General features: G+C 36.4%; 1 protein-coding gene across 2 annotated transcripts in view; it reads left to right on the forward strand.

Annotated features, from left to right (window-relative positions):
* APBB1IP (amyloid beta precursor protein binding family B member 1 interacting protein) overlaps nucleotides 1-25,616 on the forward strand; it is a 99,958-nt gene that overhangs the window by 19,874 nt on the left and 54,468 nt on the right. For both annotated transcript variants that reach the window (XM_026013671.2, XM_072742076.1), the window contains exons 2-3: nucleotides 20,042-20,113; nucleotides 24,594-24,681. In XM_026013671.2, coding sequence (XP_025869456.1) covers nucleotides 20,042-20,113; nucleotides 24,594-24,681 — 160 coding nt within the window. The remainder of the gene's footprint in view (nucleotides 1-20,041; nucleotides 20,114-24,593; nucleotides 24,682-25,616) is intronic.

Raw genomic sequence — 25,616 nt, forward strand, 5'->3', positions numbered from 1 at the left:
CATTGTGAATCCTTGACTTGATCACAGGTAGAATTCTAACTGCAAAGGAGTCTGGGAAACATCATTTTTAGATTTCCAGCTTCAGTGTTACAGCAGCACATCATACAGGGCACTAGGAGAGAGTGTTTCAGAAAGCCAGTTAGTAGTATCTGCCATAGAATTATGAAGAAGGAAAAGGAGGGAGGTGGAGAGGAAGGGGAGAAAGAAAAACTTTTTTTTTCTACGACTCTTATAGTTTTGCTGTTACACTTAGATTCTTGACCCAATTTGAATTTATTATGTGTATAGTCATGGAATAGGGATCTGATCTTATTTTTTTCCAAGTGGATAGCAATTTATCAAATTTCTTACTTCTGCTGATTATTAATTGCCAACTTATTCATATATCAAATTTAAGTTCTGTGATCTCTCTGTTCTTTTCTATTGACTTATTTGTGTAAATTTTAAAGTACCAAATTTTTTTCTTTAAATTACATTTTTTGTATTCCTAACCATATTAAAATAATCTTTTATATCTTAATTAAAGTTAATAATACGTTTGTCAGCTTTTATTTATTTCTTTTAATCCATCTGGAGGTTTAATTGAAATTGCAAAAAGTTTTATACTCATTTAGGAAAAATGATATCTTTACCATATTGACTGTTCCTTTCTAGTAACATGTTCTGTCCATTTGGTCAAGTCTTCTTTTATATCATATAGATTTCTCTGTCTAGAATAGGGAAATTGCTTGTGACTTATTTCTGTATTTTTCATAGCTTTTGTTGCTGTTATAAATTTGATTTTTTATCATAGCATTTTCTAACATTTATTGCTAAAAATGTTGTTTTGTATGTATTTACATCACATCCACTATCTAATTAATTGTACTTTTTGTTTGTATTCCTGTGTAGACAGTCATGTCACCTATGTATTATACCAACTTCATCTTTTCCCTGTTGCCTCTTTGACAAATCTATTTTGGGGTTTTTGTAAATAAAGTTTGAGATTAGAGATCATGGCAGAGTAGGAGGACCCTAGGCTCTTCTTATTGCATGAACACAACTCGACAACCATCATATTATCCTAAATACCCCTAAAAACTGGCCTGAAGACTGACAGAACCAACTCCACAGCTAAAGGTAGAGAAGAGGCCATATTGAAGAAGACAGAGACTTAGACAAAATGTGAAGTTTGTCCCAAATGAAAGTACAAGGTAAGGCCACAGCCAGAGTTCTTGGTGAAACAGATATAAGTAATATGCCTGATGGAGAATTTAAAGCAACAATCATAAGTTGCTTTAAGATATTCACTGGCTTGAGAAAAGAATAGAAGACATCAGTGAGACCCTTACTACAGAGATAAGAATTAGTGATGAAGAATACCATAAACAAGTTGGCAACAGGCTTGATTAAATGAACAGCAGGGTGAAGAAACAGGAATAAATTAGTGACCTAGAATATAAAATAATGGACAATAATTAAAATGAAGAAAAGAGGGCAGCCCCGGTGGCACAGCGGTTTAGCGCCACCTGCAGCCTGGGGCATGGTCCTGGAGACCTGGGATCGAGTCCCACGTCAGGCTCTCTGTGTGGTGCCTGCTTCTCCCTCTGCCTGTGTCTCTGCCTCTCTCTCTCTCTCTGTCTCTAAGAATAAATAAAATAAAATCTTTTAAAAAAATAAAATAAAATGAAGAAAAGAAAGAAAGAAAACAATATGCAATATGAGAATAGACTTAGGGAATGCAGTGACTCCCATCAAGTATAATAACATTTGTACTATAGGAGACCCAGGAGAAGAAGGAGAAGAAGAGAGGAAAAAGAGGACAGAAAATTTATCTCAAGAAATAATAACTGCTCTAATATGGAGAAGGAAACAGACATCCAGATCTAGGAAGCACATAGAGAACACCCATCCAAATCAACAAAAGCAGGCCAACATCAAGACATATTGTAATTAAATTTGCAAAATACAGTGAGTGATAAAAGAAAAATCTTTTAAGGCAACAAGACGAAGGAAGTCCTTGACCTCCAAGGAAAAACCCTATGGCTAGCTGGAGATTTCTCAACAGAAACTTGACAAGCCAGAAGCATGATCTATTCAAAGTACTGAAAATCTGCAGCCAAGAATGCTGTATCCAATAAGGCTATCTCATTCAGAATAGGAGAAATAAGAGTTTCCCAGATAAAAGCTAAAGGAGTTTGTGACTACTAAACCAGCCCTACAAGAAATATTAAAGGGGACTCTTTGAATGCAAAGGAGAGACCAATAGTGACAAAGACAAGATCAGAGAAAATCTCCAGAAACAATAACAAAACAAGTAATAAAATGGCAATAAATACATATCTATCAATAATTTCTTTGAATGTAAATGGAAGAAATGCTCCAATCAAAAGACATGGGGTGTCAAATTGTGTTAAAAAAAAAAAAAACAAAAAAACAAAAAACAAAAGACCAAGACCCATCTATGCTGCCTACAAGAACTCATTTGAGACGTAAAGACTTCTACAGATTGAAAGTGAGGGGTTAGAGAAACATCACACAAATAGATGTCAAAAGAAAGTTAAGAGTAGCAATACTTACATCAGACAAACTAGATAAACTTTGTTGTTCCTGTCTTGTTGTTATCCTTCTGGTAGCAGGGTAGTACTGGACTCATGGAATGATTTTGAATGTGTTCCCTCTATTCCATTATTTGTAAGATTTTTATAATGATTGTCATTAATTATTTTCTTAAATGTTTGATAGAATTCACCAATGAAACCATGTGGTCTTGGGCTTTTCTGTGCGGGGAGATTTTGATTCCTGATTCAACTTTCATTCTTGTTATTGGTCTAAGAAAATTTCTTCTATTTCTTGGATTCAAGATTTATGATTCAATCATAATAACTTGCATATTTTTAGGATTTGTCTGGTTTTTTTTCTAAGTTATCTGACTTGTTAGTATAAAATTGTTTATAGTAATCTGTTACCACACTGTATTTCTGTGGTTTTCTGTTGTATGTTTTCTCTTACATTTCTCATTTTGGTTTTTGAATATTCTCTTTTTTTTTTCTTAGTTATAAACCAAGACTTAGTTTTTTCAAAAAAGTGGCCATTACTTTCAATGTTATGTTACTGTTTATTCTGGTCTCTATTTTAATTTATTTCTGATTTTTCTTTGTTATTTCCTTCCTCTACTATGTTTGAGCTATAGTTTCTTCTTTTTCTAGTTCCTTGTGGTGTAGTGTTGTTTGAACTTTTTTTCTTAATATAAGCGTTTATAGTAAATTTCATTGTAACCTCTTCTTTTGCTATATCCCATAGGCTTTGGAATATTGTGTTTTTTCTTTTTCTTTTGTTTTGAGCCATATTTTGACGTACTGTTTGATTCCTTATTTGGCCCATTGCTTGTATAGTAGTGTGCTGTTTAATATTTATATATTAAATATTTAATATTTTAAGTAAATAAAGTTTTATTACCACTAGCCATGGCTTGTCATCTACAGCACCTTTTTCCTTTTGACAGCAGACTTGAGTAGTTATGACAGAGACCATATGACCTGCAAAACCTCAAATATTTACTGTCTGACCCTTTATAGAAAAAGTTTGCAGATCCTGCCATAAAAGATCTATAAATTTGAAACCTTTGTTCTATTGTCTCAGACCACCAGAACAAACAAGTAGTAGCAATAATGATGATACTCTTTGACTTGTATCTGGCTTTAACAGAAGCAATTTCTGTTTTTTACAGTTAGAATCATGGTTACCAGGAGCACCTGAGTGATTCAGTTGGTAAAGCATCTTGATCTCAGCTCAGGTCTTGATCTCAGGCTCATGAGTGCAAGCCCCACATTGGGCTCCACACTGGCCATGGAGCCTACCTTAAAAAAAGAAAAAAGAAAAGAAGAGAAGAGAGAAAAGAGAAAAGAAAAAAAGAAAAAGAAAAGAAAGATTAATGGTTGCTATTGGTTTCTGGTAGATACCCTTATCAAGTTGAGGAAAGTACCAACTATTTCAGCCTTACTAAGAGGTTTTAATTGGATTTTTATTGAACTACCTATTCACCATGCATTAAGATGATCATATGGTCTATCATTTAATATTTAAGTTAGTGAATTACTGCAGTGTATTTCCTACTGGTGACCTCTTCTTGCGTTCCTGGTTATTATGTATTATTCTTTTAATATATTCCTGGAATCATTTTTTAAATTTTATTTGGGATGCATTTTTCTCTTTTAATTTCTTTTCCATTTCTCTCATCGACTCTGTCTCCTCAGGGGTCAATGTTCTGGTCTTTAGTCTTGAGGCTTTCATGTCTTGCTTATCCTCAAATATTTTATAACCCTTAGTTATTGATTTATAATTTTAATGAAAGGGCTCAAATAATATAGGAAAATGGCATGAATTTACTTGGCAACTGTTACAACCCTCTTTTTCGGCTAGAAAGCTCCTGTAGGTTTCTTTCAAAAATGAATGTGGGGATTAATAGGCAGCCTTCCCCTTTGGTTTGTCTTATAACAATAAGACATGTAAGTTTCAGCCCTCTTTAAATGCTATTTACCAAGGCCAGCAAAGCTTTGTGCTGGAGGTAGAGCACATGAGAGTTTTTAGTGCTTTTTACTGAATGTGAATCTTTCTCTTCCCACTCCCTTCTGATTGATTGGTTGATTGAATTGTTAGCTGGGGGATGCCTGGGTGGCTCAATGGTTGAGCATCTGCCTTTGAGCATCTATGATCCTGGGGTCCTGGGATTGAGTCCCACATCAGGCTTCCCTGTCTCTGCCTCTCTCTTTGTGTCTCTCATGAATAAATAAATACACCTTATATTTAAAAAAAAAAAGAATTGTTAGCTGGTTGGATTGGAAACTGCGTATGTGTCAGGCAACCCCAACTTTCAAGGCACTGCTCCAGTGGTTTTGGGAGACTTAATACTCAGCTTAGGAACCAATGAGACACTTTTCCCATCTTACTTAAGGCAAAGATGCTTGCTGATTTTAGACTGGGGCAATTGTGACAGCTCATTTTTCCCTGTGACACGGAAATTCAATGGCCTAAAGCACTCAGTCCTTTAAATAATTACTTTTCCAGTTGGGAGTCTCTGGATTCCCTCTGCTGACCCTGAGTGTGGGTGTTTTCCTTGGCTCTATCTTAAGCAGCCCTCTTCTAGCTTCATATTGAACTGCTCTTTCCTTAGCTTTTGTTGTTTAGTCCATACAGTCCTTTCTCTTTAACATCTTCCAGAAATTCCTCAAAATTTTTGGTATAATGATGCTATTCTTCCTTGCTTTCCAGACTAAATTTCCTTAGAATTTTAGTAGAGTGTGTATTCACTGTCCACTATTTGGAACTAGAAGTTGTTTTTTGTTTTGTTTATTTTATTTTATATAAACCTGAGTTTAAGGGATGGATATGATAAATATCTTTATCCCTTGTACCCCTTTGCACTTAATCCTTTCCCTCCAACTCCTGGCTCCAACAACCTGCTTTCAGACATTATAGCTATTCCTTTTCTAGAATTTAATATAAATGGAATTATACACTATACAGTATTTATGTTTGACTTCTTTCAGCCTAGTATCTTTGAGATTCATCCATATTATTCTGTGCATTACTGTTTCTTCCTTTTTTATTGATAGTAGCATTCTGTGAAGTGAGTATACCACAATTTGTTTATTCACTCATCAGTTTTTGGTTTTTATGAATAATACTATCATGAACATTTAAACATATTTCTGAGTGAGCATGCATTTTCACTTTGCTTGGGCCTTAAAGTGGAATTGCTGAGTGGTGAATGTGTGTTTAATTTTATATGGTACCTCTATATTGTTTTTCAAAGTGGCTATACCATTTTGCATTTCCACTAGCAAGGTATGAGATTTCCTGTTGCTCTACAACCTCATCAACACATGGCATTTTTTTTTTTTGAGATATAACTGACATACAGCTTTATATTAGTTTCAGGTGTACAGCATAATTATTCCATATTTATTTATATTGTGAAATGATCAACACAGTTCTAGTTAACATCTGTCATCATGCATAGTTTATAAAATTTTTTTCTTATGATGAGAACTTTTAAGATCTATTCTCTTAGCTTTTAAGTATACAATACAGTATTGTTAATTATAGTTACCATGCTGGTCATTACACACCTGCAACTTATATATCTTATAACTGGATATTTCTACCTTTTGACCTCTTCACCCATTTCACTCAGCCCCCAACCCCTGCCTCTGGCAACTACCAGTCTGTTCTCTGTATCTATGAGCTTGGGGTTTTGTTGTGTTTTTTTAATTCTACATATAACCGAGATCATACAGTATTTGTCTTTCTCTGTCAGTGCATTTTAAATTTACCTACCTACATACAAGCACCACTGTGTGCCAGTTACTGTGCCAGGGCCTTGACTATGCTAATTTAACTCTCAAAGTAATTTGATGAATTAGGTTTTTTTACTCCCATTTTACAGATGAAAAACCTGGAATTCATCAATTAAGTTGCTCAAAGTCACACGGTAGTTAGGATTGAATTCAGGTTTGACTCACGTTCACACCTAATAAATTTTCTGATGATAGAACAAGCCCCCCCAATATATGCCATTTGAACGATGATCAAGGGTAATTCCAAGTTCCATATTCACTGTGTTTTTTTTTTCTTGATACATGAATTAAATAGAGAACTGGCTTAGTAGTCTAACCAAAACTGACAGAGAACTCTGGAGCATTCTGTGTTTTCAAGTACATTATTTTCATTTTCCATTTGTGCTTTCTCACAACTGTAAGAGAAAACTTTAAATGCTGTTGTTATAGAGTGGGTGTGATCCCATGTAGACTGTATAGAGAAAAATATAATTAAATTAAAAGGCTCTCATTTGCTATATGTAAAAATAACACCAGTAGGAAATTATATGTAAATAGCCTTCACAAATTGAAAAAACTCACATAGAGCCATTAAATATTCTCATATATCCACAACACTGGTAGGTGTCCTGCTTTGTTTTATAAATGTGCTCAGATCTTAACTAGTTTGCTATTTGTGATGCTCTGTAGTTGGGTTAATTTCTATCTAGTTGGCTCATTCAGGGACACACATTGTTGTATTTTTCATGACAAACATATCATAATTATGGCAAAATAAATTATTAATGCTGACATTGTTATGTTGTAATGATATAATTACTAATTGTAATTAATACTAAGTTAATGATCTTTGTACCTCACAATGACTAAGTACAATGATTAAATTCTCGAAAGAAAAAGCATTAATTTTTAAAAGTTTTTTTAACAAAATAATTGTATTATTATCAATATTTAATTTGCCATTTCCTAGTTAACATCTTTAGGTGGCTGCAGACTAGCATTTTGGTATTTCTGTGCATTGAATTTTGACATAAACTAGTTATTTACCAGATGTCTGCCCCTGCATATTTCTGAGCTTCCATTCCTTCACTTGCAAATGGGGATAATGTATTTTGCAGAGAAAAATAATATATATATTATATATGTTATATATATAAGTATATATAAATAAGTAAATAAAGTATATATTATAAGTATATATATATAAGTATGTATTATAATACATATATATTTATATACATTTAGACATAAATGTATATAACTTTATATATAAAATATATATAATTTATAAACATTTATATAGATATATAAATATATAGATATAATTTATAAATATATATTTATAATAAATTTTATTTATCATAATAAATGACATACTGCATAACATATTGCTACATAACAAACCACTGCAAACTTTGTGCTGTAAAATATACAGTTTTATTATGGTTATGGACTCTGTGAGTCAGAAATTCAGACAAGTCACAGCAGGGCTAGCTTCTCAGCTCTATGAGATCTGTGACCTCAGCTGGGAAGCCCTGAACATCTGGGGGTGACTCAAACATCGGGACACTGTGCTCATCTGGAGGGTTTTTCACTCACCTGCTTAGCCTGGGATTGGTGATTAGAGTCCTTCAGTAGGCCCCTCCAGGTGGCCCACACTTCTCACAGTGTAGCAGTTGGACTTCTAGAAAGAATGTCTAGAGGGAGTCCTGAGAGGCCCAGGGAGGTGGCTTTTATCCTGCATTTATCAAAGCAGTGATAAGCCTGCTCAGATTGAGGGGAAGGAGACATAGATTCCACATCTCAATGGAAGATGTCTCTACATCCACACCTCATCAGCTTTTCCTGGCTAATTGCTGGAGTCCTGGGCATGGCTCCTGTGAGCTCTTGGACATAACTATCCTGTGCCTGGGAATACAGTCATTTCTGCAGGGCTGTCTTTGCAGGCTACATATTCTTCCTATGATGGCTTTCCCCCTTCTTTTGACCACTGTGCAATTAGTGTGGCCTTAGCTCTTAGTCTGGGCAGTTCCAGCATACTCCACAAAACAGAGACCTGTGTTCTGAGTTCCCACTAAGGTCTCATAAGACACAGTCTTTTCATTTTTTCAACTCTCTCCCTCTTTCAGTTCATGACCTCTCCTCCCCCACCAGCTACAACCAAGAACATCCCTAGGCCAAGTCGTTTTCTCTGATGGGAAAGGATGGGACAAAAGGGAGGACCCTGGTCTGGAGACAGTTGACCCTAACAATATGCCATGCCCCCATCATCCTCCTCTCCAAAATCATGATCAGAGTGTCTGACCGCAGCCTGTGCCCTTGCACATTGGCCTTCCAGGCTTCTGGGAGATTCTGATTACTTAATAGCATGAGGATGTCCACTTCCTGAGCAATTCCATCCAAGCCAGGCCTATTCTATGCACTTTAGATGTACTAATTTATGGAATTCTCACTTTGACCCTGGGAGGTAGTTTTTTTCACACCTTTTTCAAAGATAAAACTAACACATTGAGATGTTAAGTAACTTGCCAAGGTTACACAGCAGTAAGTGGTTCAAGACTCTAGTCTTATTCCTGGGGAAAAGGTCTTGTCTGCTCCCTGCTGTTCTGTGGACCCCCCAGACTGAGGCCCACCTAGGTGGGCCCACATATCATGGTGGGGGAGATAAATGCACACAAAACAGAAGCCCACACACACTGCACCCTAGCTGCCTATAGAAGGTGGTTTAGGAGAACAATATTAGATGGGTTTTGTTTTATTTAAGGGATGAATCACCTTAAATGTGGAGGAGTAAAGATTCAGTTCCTTTCTTTAAAATAGAGTGAAAGTATTGTCAGTAGCATCTTTGAAGAAGAAGAAAGAAATTTTACTAAGAGACCCAGGAAAAGAATGAAAACTGGGCTGTCACTGAAAAATCTCAGATGTACCTTAGATTTTTCTGATGTAATTTTTTTTCCATGGCATGTATCACCATAATAGGTTTTGCACATACCAGCAGTCACAGAAATGGCTGCAAATAGTTCCAAACAGAGAGAAATAAACAGCACAGTGGGACACACAGTGCTTGAGCTCATTAATGCAAGTGTTTACAACACTTGACCCTCATTGTTACCAAGAGCCCCAATCTTTGGGGGTTTCTAGGGACAGGCACAGAATATTGACCAACGTACAGAAACAGAAAACTCTTCACCCCACAGAAAGTCAAGAATTGGTTGATATTTCCAGTGTTATCCTTAAGCCGTGCTGCATATAATTTTTTTGCAAATGCAAACATCTGGCTCTTGGCATCATATCTTGAAAAGAAGAGCAAACCATAAATTTCCAACAATAGAGACTTGATTAGATGATGGTGCAGCACATCCACACGAAAGATGCTTGGAGCCATGAAAGTGACTTTGGAAGAATTCTGAGTAAGAAAGAAAGCACGTAAAATTGCCGTGGCCCCGGAGAAGTTGTCTGTGTTGTTATCTTGGTTTCCCACTCACTTCTGAAAGCCCTGTGTTGACTCCCACCCTCAATGCTCCAGAGATAATCAGTGACTTTTGTGCAGTTAAGTCAAAGGTCATTTTTCAGTTCTCATCTTGAGAACATTGTATGTTACTATCATATTTCATTGAATAATTCATTAGTATTTTCTTTTTTGGAGGTGGGAGAATGCTGCATTAAATAGAAAGATTTTAAGACCTAAGAGCACAAAGTGATTCCTAGAATTACATACCATTTCTTGTTAGTATTTACAAATAAAACAGAGTTTTCACAAATTGAGAATCTAAAGACATTCATTAAGACATGCAAAGCATGCCAGGACACCCAGCCATTCGTTGCCCAAGGCCATAAAGTCTTGTTCCTTAAAACCTCTAGAGTTCACAGTATAATTTTTAGGCTTATCAAAGAAAGTTGTGAATTTTTCTATGCTTCTTACTTGTTTAAATACAAAGTTTTATTTTTCTTTATTCTCTTAAGTACTCTTGGAAGTTAAATAACCTCTCTTGAATTCTAATAGAAGCTTTTGATAGGCATTTGGTATCTAAAAGGCAGTCCTTCATGATGCAGAATCTGCCATTTCAATTTCTTTTCACTTTGAAAATGGCAATCTGAGAGCTTTGGCAATTAATTGTATAAATAGCTCATCCTAACAATAATATGAAAATTTTTGGGATTCTAGAACGCTTTATTTGTAAGTCAAAGGTAAAAAATAATAGTGGGTGATTGTTACACATTCTTAGGATATAAAATACAAAACTTTACAGACCCTGTATAACCTAGTAAGTATTATGTTTAACCTGTAAGGTAACTGACTCACAAAGTAATCCTCATTACAGACTTCTATTTCTCTGTGTGCGTTTGGGTGTCCTCTCTAGGCAGATGCCTCCTGTGACTCCGAGTGTATTTTCCATCTGTGCTTCTGTGTGATCATGGGACCATCACTCAAACTCTGGAGCACATGCTCCTCATCTGTGAAAATGGGAGAAATATTCATCCCCACATGGTTTTTGTGAGAGTCAGATGATAGAACATATCAGTAGGTCACAAGATAGATGCTTTGTTTTTTTTTTTTTTCAAAGATTTTATTTATTTATTCATGACAGAGAGAGGCAGAGACACAGGCAGAGGGAGAAGCAGGCCCCATGCAGGGAGCCCGACGTGGGACTCGATCCCAGGTCCCCAGGATCATGCCCTGGGCTAAGGTGGCGCTAAACCGCTGCCCACCCCCCCCACCCCCCCGCCCCTGGGCTGCCCAGGATAGATGTTTTTTCTCTGACATTGTCTTTGCCTGCCTCTACTTCTTATTCTGCCCGTTCCTCTTTCTTTTTTTTGTTTTATTTTGTTTTACCTTGCTTTTTTAAACTCAGGTCTGTCTGGCTCAAAAGATTGATTCTTTTTTCCCCCAGCTTTTCATTTTGAAAAGCTTCAAAACTTCAACAACAACAAAAGCAAAAGTAGTGCAATGGACATTCATTTTCCCTTCATTCATATTCACTAATTATTTACATTTTTTTGTATGTCCTCTATTTTTTCACTATCTCTTAAGAACAAAAACCTCTTATACAATCATGCTATCACACTCAGGAAATTTAATTGATTTAATGCATTGTCTGGTAGATAGTCCATATTCAAATTTTCCAAATTATGCCTATAATATCTTTTTTTTTTATTTGAAGAGTCCAAAACAGTTACTTTGTTGTTTTGCAGAACATGCCTCAATTTGGATTTGTCTGATTGATTCCTCTTGACTAGACTCAGGCTAAACATTTTGGCTGCAGCATTGTAATGGTGACATATGTCCTCAGTGCATCACATGAGGGACAGTGGTGTCAGGTTGTCCCATCAATGATGATCCTAAATTTGATCATTTGGTTAAAGTTGGACACCCCCCCCCCGGGTTTCTACATTTTAAAGTATAGCCTTTGAAATAGTTAACTAACATCTGTGTTCCTTACTATCTTGCTTCTGAGTTGAGCATTTGGGGATCTTACTCAGGCATCTCACCTACCCTGGAGCTTGACTTAACAGAGTAGAGAGTTACTCTGAGTCAATATTGTTTCTCAGCCATCTTTCATCCATTGGTGTCAACATCCACCATTTATTCTTACTATTCACTAGAGAGGTTGTAGAATCATTTTCCTTTTTTTAATCTGTCTTTCCCTAGCTTCATTTCTCCTCATTCATTTATTTAGCAAATATTTTTGAAGGTCTTCCATGACGAAGGCAAGCACTAGAAATATAAAGGTGAACTCTACCCTCATGAAGCCTAAAGGAATATATTACATTTTAATTTTTTAAAGCTTATTATTATTCATCCACTCACTGAACAGATAATCACTGTCATGTATCTACATTGCCCTACTTACTGGAATCTAACAGTAAGCAAAAACAATCGAATCTATGGCCTCATGTAGCTTAAGTTCTAGTTGGTAAGTGGAGAGAGAATATAAGCAGGGAAAATGGATGCTGTGGGAAAGACTTGAATTTGAAATAGGTCAGGGAAGGCCTCAGCAATGAGGGAACATTCAAGCAAAGACCTAATGGCAGTAGAGAGCAAGCCTCTTAAGTAAGTGGGGAACAGGTGTTCCAGACAGAGAAAAGCATGTGCAAATGCTTGCTCACAGTGTTCAAGGAACTGCGTGAGCGGAGAGTTAAAGGAGATAAAATCAGAGAAGTGGGGGCGGGGGGACTGTGCTAAGTACTGGTTGAATGTGTGAAATAAGACAGAAATTTGGGTTGGAGATACACTTTGAGAATTGGCAGCATGTATGTGGTATTTAAAGCCTAAGGCAGCATGATGTCTCTAGGGAATGGGTGTAGATAGAGGCAGGAGGAAAACTAGATCAGGGGAAAGAGCCGGAACCAGTGGAGGAGGCTCTAATGAGAAGCCAGTAAGGTAGGCAGGGATGGTTCCAGGATCTCTGGGGATCTAAATATTATATACAATTTGGGGGAGACTTTCTTTTTATTTTATTTTTTTAAGATTTTATTTATTCATGAGAGACACAGAGAGAGGCAGAGACATAGGCAGAGGGAGAGGCAGGCTCCCTGCGGGGAACCTGACATGGGACTTGATTCCAGGACCCCAGGATTATGACCTGAGCTCAAGGCAGATGCTCAACCACGGGCCACCCAGGTATCCCAGGGAGACTCTCTTTAAAAACAGAATACAAGATTATGAATTTAAAAATTAAGAACAGAAGAAAATATTTATTTAGAGAAAGGAAATCTCAACAAATTACCAACTTTTTAAAAACACATGCCACAAACATCACAAAATACAAAATGTAACACTTTTATTATTACTAATTACTTGCCTGATGTATTTTTCCTCTACATTTTGGTTGCATATTCTTCTATCACTTCTCTTTATGAGGACGAATTTGAAATACAGTTTTCTATAGAGGTAATAGATAACTTAGTCTTTCCTCCAGCATGGTTGCTCAAAATTAATTTTATTATCGATAGTTTAAAAAAAGTTTATTTCAGCTCTCCGTGGTAAGGCCTCATCTGTAACTTCCTCTGTGGTTTCTTTACTCTGGCAGTGTGTCTTGCCAGGAGAAAGACCTCAGAAAACTGAGGTATTTTTTCTCACTAGTTGTGGCATGGCAGTCCATGGCTGCCAATGGCCCAGGAAGTAGCTGGTCCCACTCAGCCAGGACCATATAGATATCAGTTTTTGCTACATCCCGACAGCTAGGCTGGTTCTGGGGACAATGTTAAGGTGACCATGAAGTCTCCTCAGTCAAGGTGAACCCATGCAAGGAGCAGAGCAGAACAATGTCTCCATCAGATCTTCTCCTTGGAATAGAAGGTGGATTGCACAGTCCATGAGATCTACTGGGGATCCAGCTCTTGCTAGAGTCCAGGTGAAGTGGAGGTAGTGCTAGCACCCCACTGGTCCCACTCTAAGCCCTGGAACCACCACCAGGATCATCTCCCAACATGAGAACTTTGTTCCACACTGCTGCTCGGTTGCTAGAAGAGACATGCAGTCTCAGAGAAGACTTAGAAATGAGGAGCCTAGAAGCTGAAGCTTTATTAGCTTCAAGTCAGTTGGCCTCTGTCAGGAGGCAAAGCAGAAAGGAAAATTTTGATGGAGGCCAAGTTAAAAAAAGTATTTCCAATAAAGAGTGATCAATGAGTGGTGATAAATGTTGTTTAAGATGCTAAGTATTAATCATTGGATTTGGCAACATCCAAGTCATTGGCAGTATTGACACAGTTTGGTAACATGGGGGAACTAGAGTCCAATTGGGGTATGTCTTGGTCTGTTTGGGCTGCTATAACAAAAGTATCAACTGGATGGCTGATATAACAATCATTTGTTTCTCACAGTTCTAGAAACTGGGAAGTTCAGGATAAAGGCATGAGCAGATCTGGAGTTTGGGGAGAGCCCTCTTTCTGGTTTGCTCATGGCCATCTTGTATCCTCACATGGCAGAGAGCAGAGAGAGGAATCAGCTCTCTTGTGTCTTTTCTTATAAGGGTCGCTAATCCCACTTTCATGACCTAATTACCTCCCCAAATCCTCACCTCCAAGTATTATCACTGGGGATTATATTTCAACATATAAATTTTGGGAGGACACAAACATTCAGCCATGGCAGGATAGGATGAGGGAAAAATAGAGATGGGTAGGTAGGAGATGGTGAATATAGACAGATATTCATAAGAGTTTTCTGAATAATTAATGTCCATAGGGGATCCCTGGGTGGCGCAGCAGTTTAGCGCCTGCCTTTAGCCCAGGGCGCGATCCTGGAGACCCGGAATCGAATCCCACGTCGGGCTCCCGGTGCATGGAGCCTGCTTCTCCCTCTGCCTGTGTCACTGCCTCTCTCTCTCTCTCTGTGACTATCATAAATAAATAATTTTAAAAAAATGTCCATAGTTTCTTTTTACAAATGAGTGAACAATATATTTTCTGTTTTTGTCTCTTAAAAAAAAACCCTAAATTATGTTGTCATTTTAGTTCAATGTCACAGTGGATCCCAAACACAAAAGCAACCCCCCAATTCCTGATACGGATGCTCAAATTAAATTTAAAAGGCAACTTGAGGAAATCTCAAGATTTAAAAATTCTCTCCTCAACCTATGCATATCCAAAGGAAAATAGTCTACAGCTTGTCTCCCCAAGATACAGAAAGCCATCTGGACAGATGGAAGTGAGAATATTGAGTTCATGTGATTTCGTTTCCCTGTGTCACATGCTTGTGTGCTTCTTTATCCTGTTGAACATTTCTGGGTCTTTCAGCCATCACTTTTCACCTACCCTGGGACTTGACCTAGCATAATGATGCACTCAGCCCTACTCCACCCTGCATTCATTCAAAAGCAAAGTAGTTTGGAAGTAAATACATTTACAAATCATACCTTAAAAAATATAGTAGCCCATCTCCTGTTCTGTATGTCTTGATTCTACCCTGTGACAAATTCTAAGGCCTTTGAAAGCACTGCCATAGTGGTTTTTAAGTTATTGAAATAAACCATGTCATTTCACAATTCCTTTTTCATGTACAAATGTTTTTTCCATCTAACTCTTGCCATCACAATATTGCTTACTGAAGAACCCTACTGTTTTGATGGTTCCTTTTGCATGACCATGCATATCCCAGTGTCCACACAAATTTCCTTTGTGAATGGTTGTTGTGTTTTGTCTGTATTGTTTGTGTGATCATAGTGATTATCCTACTAATATGACAACTGTTTGCTAGCTTATTTCTTAAAATTTTCACTTACCTCAGATGTACTATATAAAGCCTGTTAAGTTCGCCCAAGAGATTTCTTCATCTTACTTCTTTGTTGAGTATTATTTGATTTATATGTAAGTTTAGAGATGCTTATATTTCCTGTTCTATGTTACACAGACGCTTTAACTTACCCCACCCCCAAACATTGCAAGAAGCTTTAACCATATGCTGTGTTGTTCTGTGAACCACTTCCTCTTGATAAGTGCTTTCATTGCATTTTGAAAAAAAATATATATATATATATCGAAGGAATCAAGTAAAATTTAATATTGTCAGTTATTTTCCAATCATATTGTACACTATCTACATCATAGTTTCCACCATCATTTGTGATCTTCTGGATTCTACATTTCCTATCTCATACTAAGTGTGATTCCTATAATGAACAGATTTTTTTTTTAATTTTCTCTTCTTTGGTATTTGTGGTTGTAATGTGTGGGCTGACGTTTTTTACTTGAAAAAAAAAATGAACATGACCTGCTATTTTTTTTAATTTAAAAATAATAAAAATACCAAAGCAAATTCGTATGGATAGGGCCTCACATTTTTCAACCTGTTTTCTTATTATTTCTATTTATATTTAGACTCTGACAATCTAGCTGTAGACTCAAAGCTTTGATTACCTTCACTAAGAAATACATGATAGAATGAAAAGTTACAAAGTTACAGTCCCAGTGCAAAGATGCAAACATTTTTAACTGCCTTCAAAATAAGACATACAGTGTGTAAATAAAGCCTAGGTATTTAACCCTTGACACATTGATGAAATGAAATACCTGAAAGAGGTTTGTTAACAGTGTCTGGGATCAATAAATATTTGTTGATTTACTTAAATTGCGTAGCCTTGGGCAAGTTACTTAACCTCTAGGTGTCTTAGTTTCCTCATCTGTGAAATGGGGAAAATAAAAATGTCCATTGAAGGTGGTTATAAGGATGGACTCAGTCAGTATATGTAAAGCATGAGCATAATGCATGGCACAGAGTGAGAACACCTAACAGTGTGTTAATAGTTACTTGTATTGTTATCAGGCAGGTGCTGGAATGGGGAGATTCTTCTCTCTTTCAACCCACAGCCATGCACAGAAGTAACAAAGAGAGGGGTAACATCTTTTCTGGTGAAATTTTGAAAAGCAGTTCTAACTTGTCTGAACTTAATTGACTGACTCATTTTAATGATCAGGAAGTCATTTTTTTTATACATTTCTTGTTATTTTATTATTTTAATTTTACTAAAAGATATTCTTTCATTCTGTAATTGGTACCAGTACCTCAATTCATGTGAATATTGTGCATATCTAAGAACACAGCCAAAAAGATGAGCTTTGCAAACGTTCAAATTAGACCATCCACAAACCTGGTACTACAAGAAAGCAGGTATTTGACAAAAAGCTCCTTATAAAAATGTATATTGGGCAGCGGGGGTGGCTCAGCGGTTTAGCGCCGCCTTCAGCCAGGGGCATGATCCTGGAGACCCAGGATCGAGTCCCACGTCAGGCTGCCTGTATGGAGCCTGCTTCTCCCTCTGCCTGTGTCTCTGCCTCTTTCTCTCCCTCTGTGTCTCTTGTGAATAAATAAATAAAATCTTTAAAAAGTAAAAAATAAAAAATAGTAAAATTAAAATGTATATAACACAAGGTTCTTCATGGCATGGATGTTGACTGCCACTAGTATATCATAAAAATCTTAGATTTTATGCAGAAGTTGTTAGTACTTTTTAAAAAAACCTATATGAAAAGTAGTCTTTTTCATTGTTTTTTGTTTTACGAAAAGTGCTTATAAATGTATTATTATCTATTGTGTTTAACATAGAAAATTGTGTGTTTAATGAATAAATATTTTAGTTTTAAATACATCAAATAACCCCTTTACTCTAATACTTTAATGCCCAAAATTCAGTTCATAGCAAAAAAGTATAACATATATGTTATGAGAGGGGTACTTGAACATGTTCATATGTGTGTTCACTTTTTTTACAGCAAATTCAAACACATGAAAAATAAAAATGCAGCATCATCAAATGCACACACACACATACATATAATTATTCTCTATTTGAAACCCAGTGCAAGCCAGAAGCAGATAATTCTATGTAAATAGCAAAATACATAATGTTATATATTAAAGTGATACAGATAACCTGATATATTACTATATAATTAAACTGTTACATTTTCATTCAAAATTATGGTATAAATCTATGTTTATAGGGTTAAAATTTGTTAGATATATGATGTGAATAAAGGAATAATTAAGATGGAAGACACAACTTGTTTCTATTTATTAAATAATAATTAATGCACTATCTGAAACATTAACTGACTTCAAATTGAATTAGACAGAAAGAAATCTGTTGATTTCTTTGTTGGTCTTTCCAAGACCCAAAGGTTGCTTAGAAATTACATATTCGCAAAAAGCTGTTAATCCCACCCAATCGTGATTTGCACATTGCTTGTTTTGCAATGCATTGCTTGACTAAGGCAGCCTCCACCCTTGCTCTTTTGAACTGCTAACCTGAATAGCACTCAGGGCTGGGTGTTCTATTTCTCTGTTTGGCTCTTTTTCATCTTGATTTTGACATTTGAATACCACACATACAAACAGACACAACCCTATTTTTTCATGCTTGGGTGTGTGTCTATGTGTATTTGTGTACACTATATATATCCCTGTAACTCTTGTTCTGTCCATTCCAAAAATAAGGTTTTTTTTTGGGGGGGGGATAAATATGTAAAATTTATAGGTTAATCTACATTTATGTTAATAAAGGCCCTCAACTCAAATGTCTTATTATTTTCGCCAAGGTTACAACTCTTTTAAACTATATGAATGCAATTCATTCAGTAGCAGATTACTTACGCCTGTAGATTTACAGCACAATTCTGATGTTGACTCCTTTTAATAATTCAATACCAACAGAATGGTTAGAAAAAGGAATGAAAGGGCAGGGGGCAAGATTTTACCAGATGAACACAGGAAGAGTTTCAGCAGAGGTCATGAGAATGCTGCTGTTTTTGAGTTATTTCCATCTTCCTTAGGTGTGTGATTCACTCTGGCATGTCCTTAGCCCACTGTGTATGAGTGGTGTGTGCAAGCCGAGAAACTAAGATCTTTGCGCTCAATAGGTTTTTCTGACTTATCAGTGTCATATTGCTTTTCAAGACGTTATTCTTCATCATGTTAGTGGTTTTCTAAATTTAATGATTTAAGAGAAAGGTTTAAGGGCAAGATTCTTATTATTAACATCTTCTTTGGTTTCTGTGAGTTCTTTGGGACGTAGGCTGGCACTTTTGAGGTCAGCAAAAAATGTATTCTTTCCACTCTGGTTGGATTATTTTTCTCCTATGAAAAATTAAAAATGTGTTAACACTAACTATTTTTTTAAAGCGAAATACAATTAATATATCATATTAGTTTCAGGTGTACAAGATAGGGATTTGACAGTTATGTATTTAATGAAATGTTCACCATGATACACTAACACTTAACTTTCTCTGTTAATAATAATTCATCTGAAGGATTTCTTTTTTTGTCACATTGTACTGCATAATATTCTAATAAAAATAAACTCCCATAGGTATTTCTGGAATTTTATTGTTTATCTTGCTAGTTTCCTCTTATCAAAGTGACAAATGAATCATCCATAACGAGATTTTGAATACCAGATGAAGTGTTTGAGGGGACAGCGTGTGAAACCATGAGTACTTTGTTGACTTAAATACTTTCTTTTCTCCATTTTGTAGATAATTTAAAGAAGGGAGGGTATGACTCAGATGCTTTGTAAGCAACTGGGAGGGAATAAAATCACATGTGAGTGGCTTCCCTCCCCAACGAGAGGCAGGACCTACCTGCAGCAGTCTCTCCTTCTCTGACTGATCAACATCAAGCCCAAAAGCCCAAAAACCTTCACAGAATGGAATCTTCCTTCTTTATTATTCCATCTTTGCTCACTGATGCTGTGCTTGCATCATCTCTGACTCAGACTTTCACACACAGACACCTGCAGTGTCTGCCTTGTCACTTACATCCCTGAGTGCTCACCTGCTGACCTGGTGTGGTCTGTCCCTGAGCAGTCACTGAATGGCTACCTAAGATTCAAGTACCTGTCTCCGTGCCCACGTGCACATACACCTGATTCTTTCAGATGTGCCTGCTACTTAGGAACGTGCTTGTCCCATGATCTCACAGGCTTCTTTTGTTTTAACTGAAATCCCCATGTCCACTTGGCTCTGCAGAAAGTAGTTTAGTCTGGGAAAGTAGAGTCCAGTTGTGGCTCTGAGACAGGTCCTAAGGTTTGGTTCAGTCTTGGACCAAGCAAATTGGAGAGAGGGCAGGCATGGAATTCTAGGCTGAACGTTTCTCTCCATAGCCTTCTCTTTTCGACTTGTCAATGGATGAGGTTCTTGAGGAAAATAAAGAGGTAGGACAATTTTCCAGGGACTAGGCTTTTATTAGACTGTTTATATCTGGGTTGTTTTTTTTCCTTTTTCAGATGGGTGAGTCCAGCGACGACATAGACCAAATGTTCAGCAATTTGCTGGGAGAGATGGATCTTCTGACCCAGGTAAATACTCCTTCTTAACTTTCAAATTAGTAAAAGACAGATTTACAGAATTTGGCTTTAATAGGATGAAAGAGCTATCTTTAAAAAAACAACGACTGGAGATTAACAATATCATTTCTTCCTGAGGTAACTATAACAGTGGCGGGTAAAAAAACAAAACTGTTTTTCTGATTCTACCCTCTGAGTTCAGTTCATGGAATACATTGGTCACACATACATTCTGTTCTGGCAGTTCCCATGCTTATCATGTTCAGATATTTAGCCAATGGAGAAATTTTCCCCAGGCAAACCCTCACAACTACCACCACTGAACAATTTCCCCTGCAGTTACCTTTATACAAAGACTAGCCAAGAAAATCACATTATCGTTAGTAAAGGTTCTTTCCCAATCTTTGAGGAAACTGCTGCATTTTAAAGGATAATGGGAGTTATTGTGGCTTCTGATTAGTCTGTAAGAACTTAGTCCTCTCAAGGATCACAAAGACCACTGAGACAGGCTTCATGTCTAGGAAAGAGCTACTGGCCCCAGAACTAGATTAACTCAGATCACCCCATTGTTGGGCTGATGGGGCCCCGGGACTGCTGACCTGAGAACCCCGACCCAGGTAACAGAGTCAAGTGAGCATTAGTGTGTCTTGTATTGTTCTCATAAATGCTTCTTTGATTCAGAGCATAGTTAGCTCATCACTGTCTGCATAAAATATTAAAATGAGAATAATCTGGTATTCCTAAATAAGACAAAGATCTTAAAAGCTTTCTAAAAAATAATTGAAGAATAGTTTATGTTTTTTAAAGTACTTGTTTCAGGAAAAATAAATCAATTTTAGTTAGCTTCTGCTCTATAGTTCATATAAAATTCAAGAATGTTTAGCCTCTGTGAAGGAAGAAACAAAATATGAGATGGTAGGCTTAGATAAAAGGGGTGCTAATTAACACTGAGTGTTAGGATGGTCACTTCATTCTTCTAGAGGAGAGGAACTTCTTACACCACCCATAAAAGGGAAGGATTTGAATGAACAACTGTGGTCTCCATCCCTTCACTCACTTCTCCAAGTGGGAGAATGCTCTTTTTTTTATTTTTTTACAAATTTATTTACTTAGAGAGAGAAAGTAAGGGTAGGGGGGCAGTGGGAGAAGAAGAGAAAGGAACCCAAGCAAGGTCCAAAAAAGGACCCCTTAGGGCGGAGTCCATCTCCAGGCTCCATCCTATGACCCTGAGATCAAACCTGAGCCAAAACCAAGAGTTAGACGCTTAACCCACTGAGCCACCCAGGTGCCCCATGACTATTCTGATTGGTCACAGTCTGGGATTTTCATAGGATCTCAACAGTGTTGTTACTCTAACTCAAGAGTGGGAAGGGGGCCGGCATAGTGTCTTGGACCTTCCTCCCCTCAAGGTCCTTTTGCTATTTGCTCTTTCTTTATTGTGCTTAAGTGGATGTAGTCACAGGGGTTCCTTGGCTAATGCACCTCTCCCAACAGGTAGGCCTCAAGAGTTCATGGTAAAGAGCAGGCCCCACTTTGTCCTTGAGTTTAAAGTCTAAGCTTCAATTCAACCACTATCAAGTGCCCTTTGAGATTATTGAGTATTCTCTGAGTCATTAGAAAAGCTGTATTTTGATCTTCATTTGTGAATTTTGTGCATATTCAGTTCTTTGAAGCTACAGTGTGGTTGGTTGGCTTCCTAATTTCCCAAAAGAAGCAAAACTAAAAGAAACGAAAATGTAATAATGTGATTTTAACTTTTTTATCTTGAAATAATCTCCAGCTTAGAGAAAAGTCAGAATAATAATATAAAGCACTCCCATTCACTTTTCTCCCAGATTTCTCATCAATTAACATGTTAAGTCTATTTGCATTATCATTTTCTATTTCTGTCTCTTTGTCTCTGTCTCTCTCTCCATTATATATGTGTTTGTGTTGTGTGTGTTATATGCATGTGTATGTATATATTTCTGCACACATATATGTACGTACATATATGTATGTCATGCATTTAGAAACTATGTATATGTATATACATTTCTGCATAGAGAGACATAAAGGCTAAAAACCAGTACATATGTTAGCTGGATTTTTTGTGCAAAAAGGAAACCAAGCCATTGCCACTATTTATATGAGAAATATTTAAATACACAAATATCCATGAATATATATATTTTTTATTTTTTATTTTTTATTGGAGTTCAATTTGCCAACATATAGCATAACACCCAGTGCCAATTCCATCAAGTGCCCCCCCAGTGCCCATCACCCAGTCACCCCAACCCCCCGCCCACCTCCCATTTCACCACCCCTTGTTCGTTTCCCAGAGTTAGGTGTCTCTCATGTTCAGTCTCCCTCTCTTATATTTCCCACTCATTTTCTCTCCTTTCCCCTTGAATCTCTTTCACTATTTTTTGTATTCCCCAAATGAACAAGATCATATAATGTTTGTCCTTCTCCAGTTGACTTACTTCACTCAGCATAATACCCTCCAGTTCCATCCACGTTGAAGCAAATGGTCGGTATTTGTCGTTTCTAATGGCTGAGTAATATTCCATTGTATACATAGACCACATCTTTATCCATTCATCTTTCGATGGACATTGAGGCCCCTTCCACAGTTTGGCTGTTGTGGACATTGCTGCTATAAACATTACACATGAAAATATGAAAAAGAAGAGGTAATACTACATTAAGACAGATTCATGAGAGAGAATTAGATCCCAAAACATGCAAGAATTTAAAATATGATAAAAATAGCATTTTAATTAAGTAGGAAAAAAGAAAATTGTTTAATAAATTGCGTTGGAAAATCAAAAGCTGAATTTCTACCTCAGACCTTATACCAGAATGAGTTCCGTGAGTCAAAGATCTAAATATATGATACATATAAGAAGAAAAAATAAGGAAAATCTTTATCCAATCTTAAGATGTGGGTAGCTTTCCTAAGCAAGATATGACACAAGCCATGAAAGAAAGAAGGAAATGTATAAATATAAAAATTTTAAATATCCAAAATGGCAAAAAACAAATAAGTAAACTATGAGTTCATTTTGATACCAAGAATAAACAAAAATAACAAAAACAAAACTATCAGTCACTGTGAGAGATTGACAGAGCATTAACTTGATACTCTAAAAATTGATAAATAGAAAGAACTGAGCATTTATCTTCGTCTTTGTATGGTCCCAGTCAAACTGTATTTGAGACCAAACAAATAATTAATGAGAGAAAGTTCTTTATTTTTTTAAGATTTTATTTTTAAGTAATCTTCACACCCAACATGGGGCTTGAACTAACAACCCTGAGATCAAGAGTCACATGCCCCACAGACTGAGTCAACCAGGTGCCCCAAGGAAGTTTTTCTTTATAGTAGAATTCCAATTAAACATTTAAAAGGAATGAAGAGTTAGAAAATCACCATTATGCAACTTCTGATGAAATAAATTTTCAAGCATATGATGTTAAAGGAGATTAGTGCATACAGAGCAGTGTTCTTCTCAATCTTTAGTCACATATTACCTCTATGATTTTTGCCATGTTGCAATCCATCTGTCCTACGATTTTTTGTAATATTTGTCTTTAATTGATTTTTAAAATTAAACTTTATTTAAACCTCAAGTAGGTTAGATGTTCTAACTTAATTTTTTCACAGACATCCAAAGAGACCCACAATCATTGTAAATAAACTCTTTAAAAGAAAACTTTTAAAAGTTTCAAAACTTTTTAAAAGGAAAAAAAGATTTAGATTGTATATGTAATATAGCTTTTTTTTAATTTTTTTATTTATTTATGATAGTCACACAGAGAGAGAGAGAGAGGGAGGGAGGCAGAGACACAGGCAGAGGGAGAAGCAGGCTCCATGCACTGGGAGCCCGATGTGGGATTCGATCCCGGGTCTCCAGGATCGCGCCCTGGGCCAAAGGCAGGCACCAAACCATTGCGCCACCCAGGGATCCCTGTAATATAGCTTTTATATCATATAGGAAGTCATTTTTCAATTAAAACCCATTATTTACAAAATTAATAACTTCCATCCTAATTTTTTTTTAACAAGAATTTTATTAGATAAGAGTAACATACTACCTAATGGCAGATTCATCCTGAAACAACTTTTATCTTCCAAGTGAACATTCCTTTTCTTTGATGTCATTACTTAATTTCTTATAGAATTGCATACAGTGTATGTGCCACAAATGCACCATTACAGGAGCTATTTTTCTGTTATTTATAAAAATTGACTGTCTCATGCTCATCATTTTCAGTTGACCTGCCTTGTTTCAAAGATGTACCTTGTAGAATAATTTTTAAGTTGTAATTTTCTGTAGGGAAAAACAAACACAAAACATTTTCATGTAAGAACACAGTTTTTAAAGAGCATATTTAGAAAGAAAATATGTAAACAATAAATGATTTTTACTAAATGATTAACATACACTGTCCAGCATGTTCATGTGGTGAATAACTTTGGGGGAACGGGGATCTATTTTCACAGAGTTTAGGAGTGGACACTCTTCCTCCTCCTGAATCCAAACCGCCCAGAGCTGAATTTAACTACAGTGTGGGTTTTAAGGACTTAAATGGTAAGTATAATAATGTATATTCTTAAGTAACTTGAGATGGTAATGATGACTAAAATCTGTACAGAACGGGGAGGAGGGCGGGGGGTGGGGGTGAATGGGTGACGGGCACTGAGGGGGGCACTTGACGGGATGAGCACTGGGTGTTATTCTGTATGTTGGTAAATTGAACACCAATAAAAAATAAATTTATAAAAAAAATAAAAATAAAATCTGTACAGAACTACAATTTAAAAATAAAAATGTAAGGAAACGTCCAGGTTCCGAGATCATCACATTATTTTATTAACAAAAATCTCTCTTCTTATTCAGTGTGGAGACAGTAGCCCATATGCTATTCAAATTATAATGAATCTTGAAGTACTTGCTTCAAAGTTAATGAGAATTCACTGCAACTCTTCAAAAAGATTTTCCAAAGACTGGCTGGCAGTACCCACCAAAAAAATGAAAAACAAAATAATAGAGAAGCCCAGTTACAGAAATCCAAAACTTCCAGATTTTTTTTCTGTCAGTCACTGGATTTGTTTCTGTTATTTTCAATATTTTTTTTATAAACCCTTAGGTGCCAATGCCTGCCCCTGGATTGGTTACAATACATCTCTTCTGACTACTTCTCCCACTACCTTTTCTGTTTGCCATATAAATTTACTATTCATGTCAGTCATTTTCATCATACAATTGAATGATAGTAGCATTCATGATGTTTCAAAAAAGCAATACACTTGAGTAAAATGTATGATATTAATAAATAACATAGACTTGCACCTATAAACAATGCCGAGTTGCCGCCTCTTGTTCACAATGGCTAAATGCTTTAATCAATTCAGTTAAAATTAAGAATTAATACTGCAATTATAATCAAGTCAACTGATGCTTTCTAAGCACTCAGTACTAGTATCCAAAAATTACTGAAAATGACAGAAACAAAGAAATCCAGC

The sequence above is a fragment of the Vulpes vulpes genome, chromosome 2, assembly GCF_048418805.1.
Source record: "Vulpes vulpes isolate BD-2025 chromosome 2, VulVul3, whole genome shotgun sequence".
NCBI classification, from domain to species: domain Eukaryota; kingdom Metazoa; phylum Chordata; class Mammalia; order Carnivora; family Canidae; genus Vulpes; species Vulpes vulpes.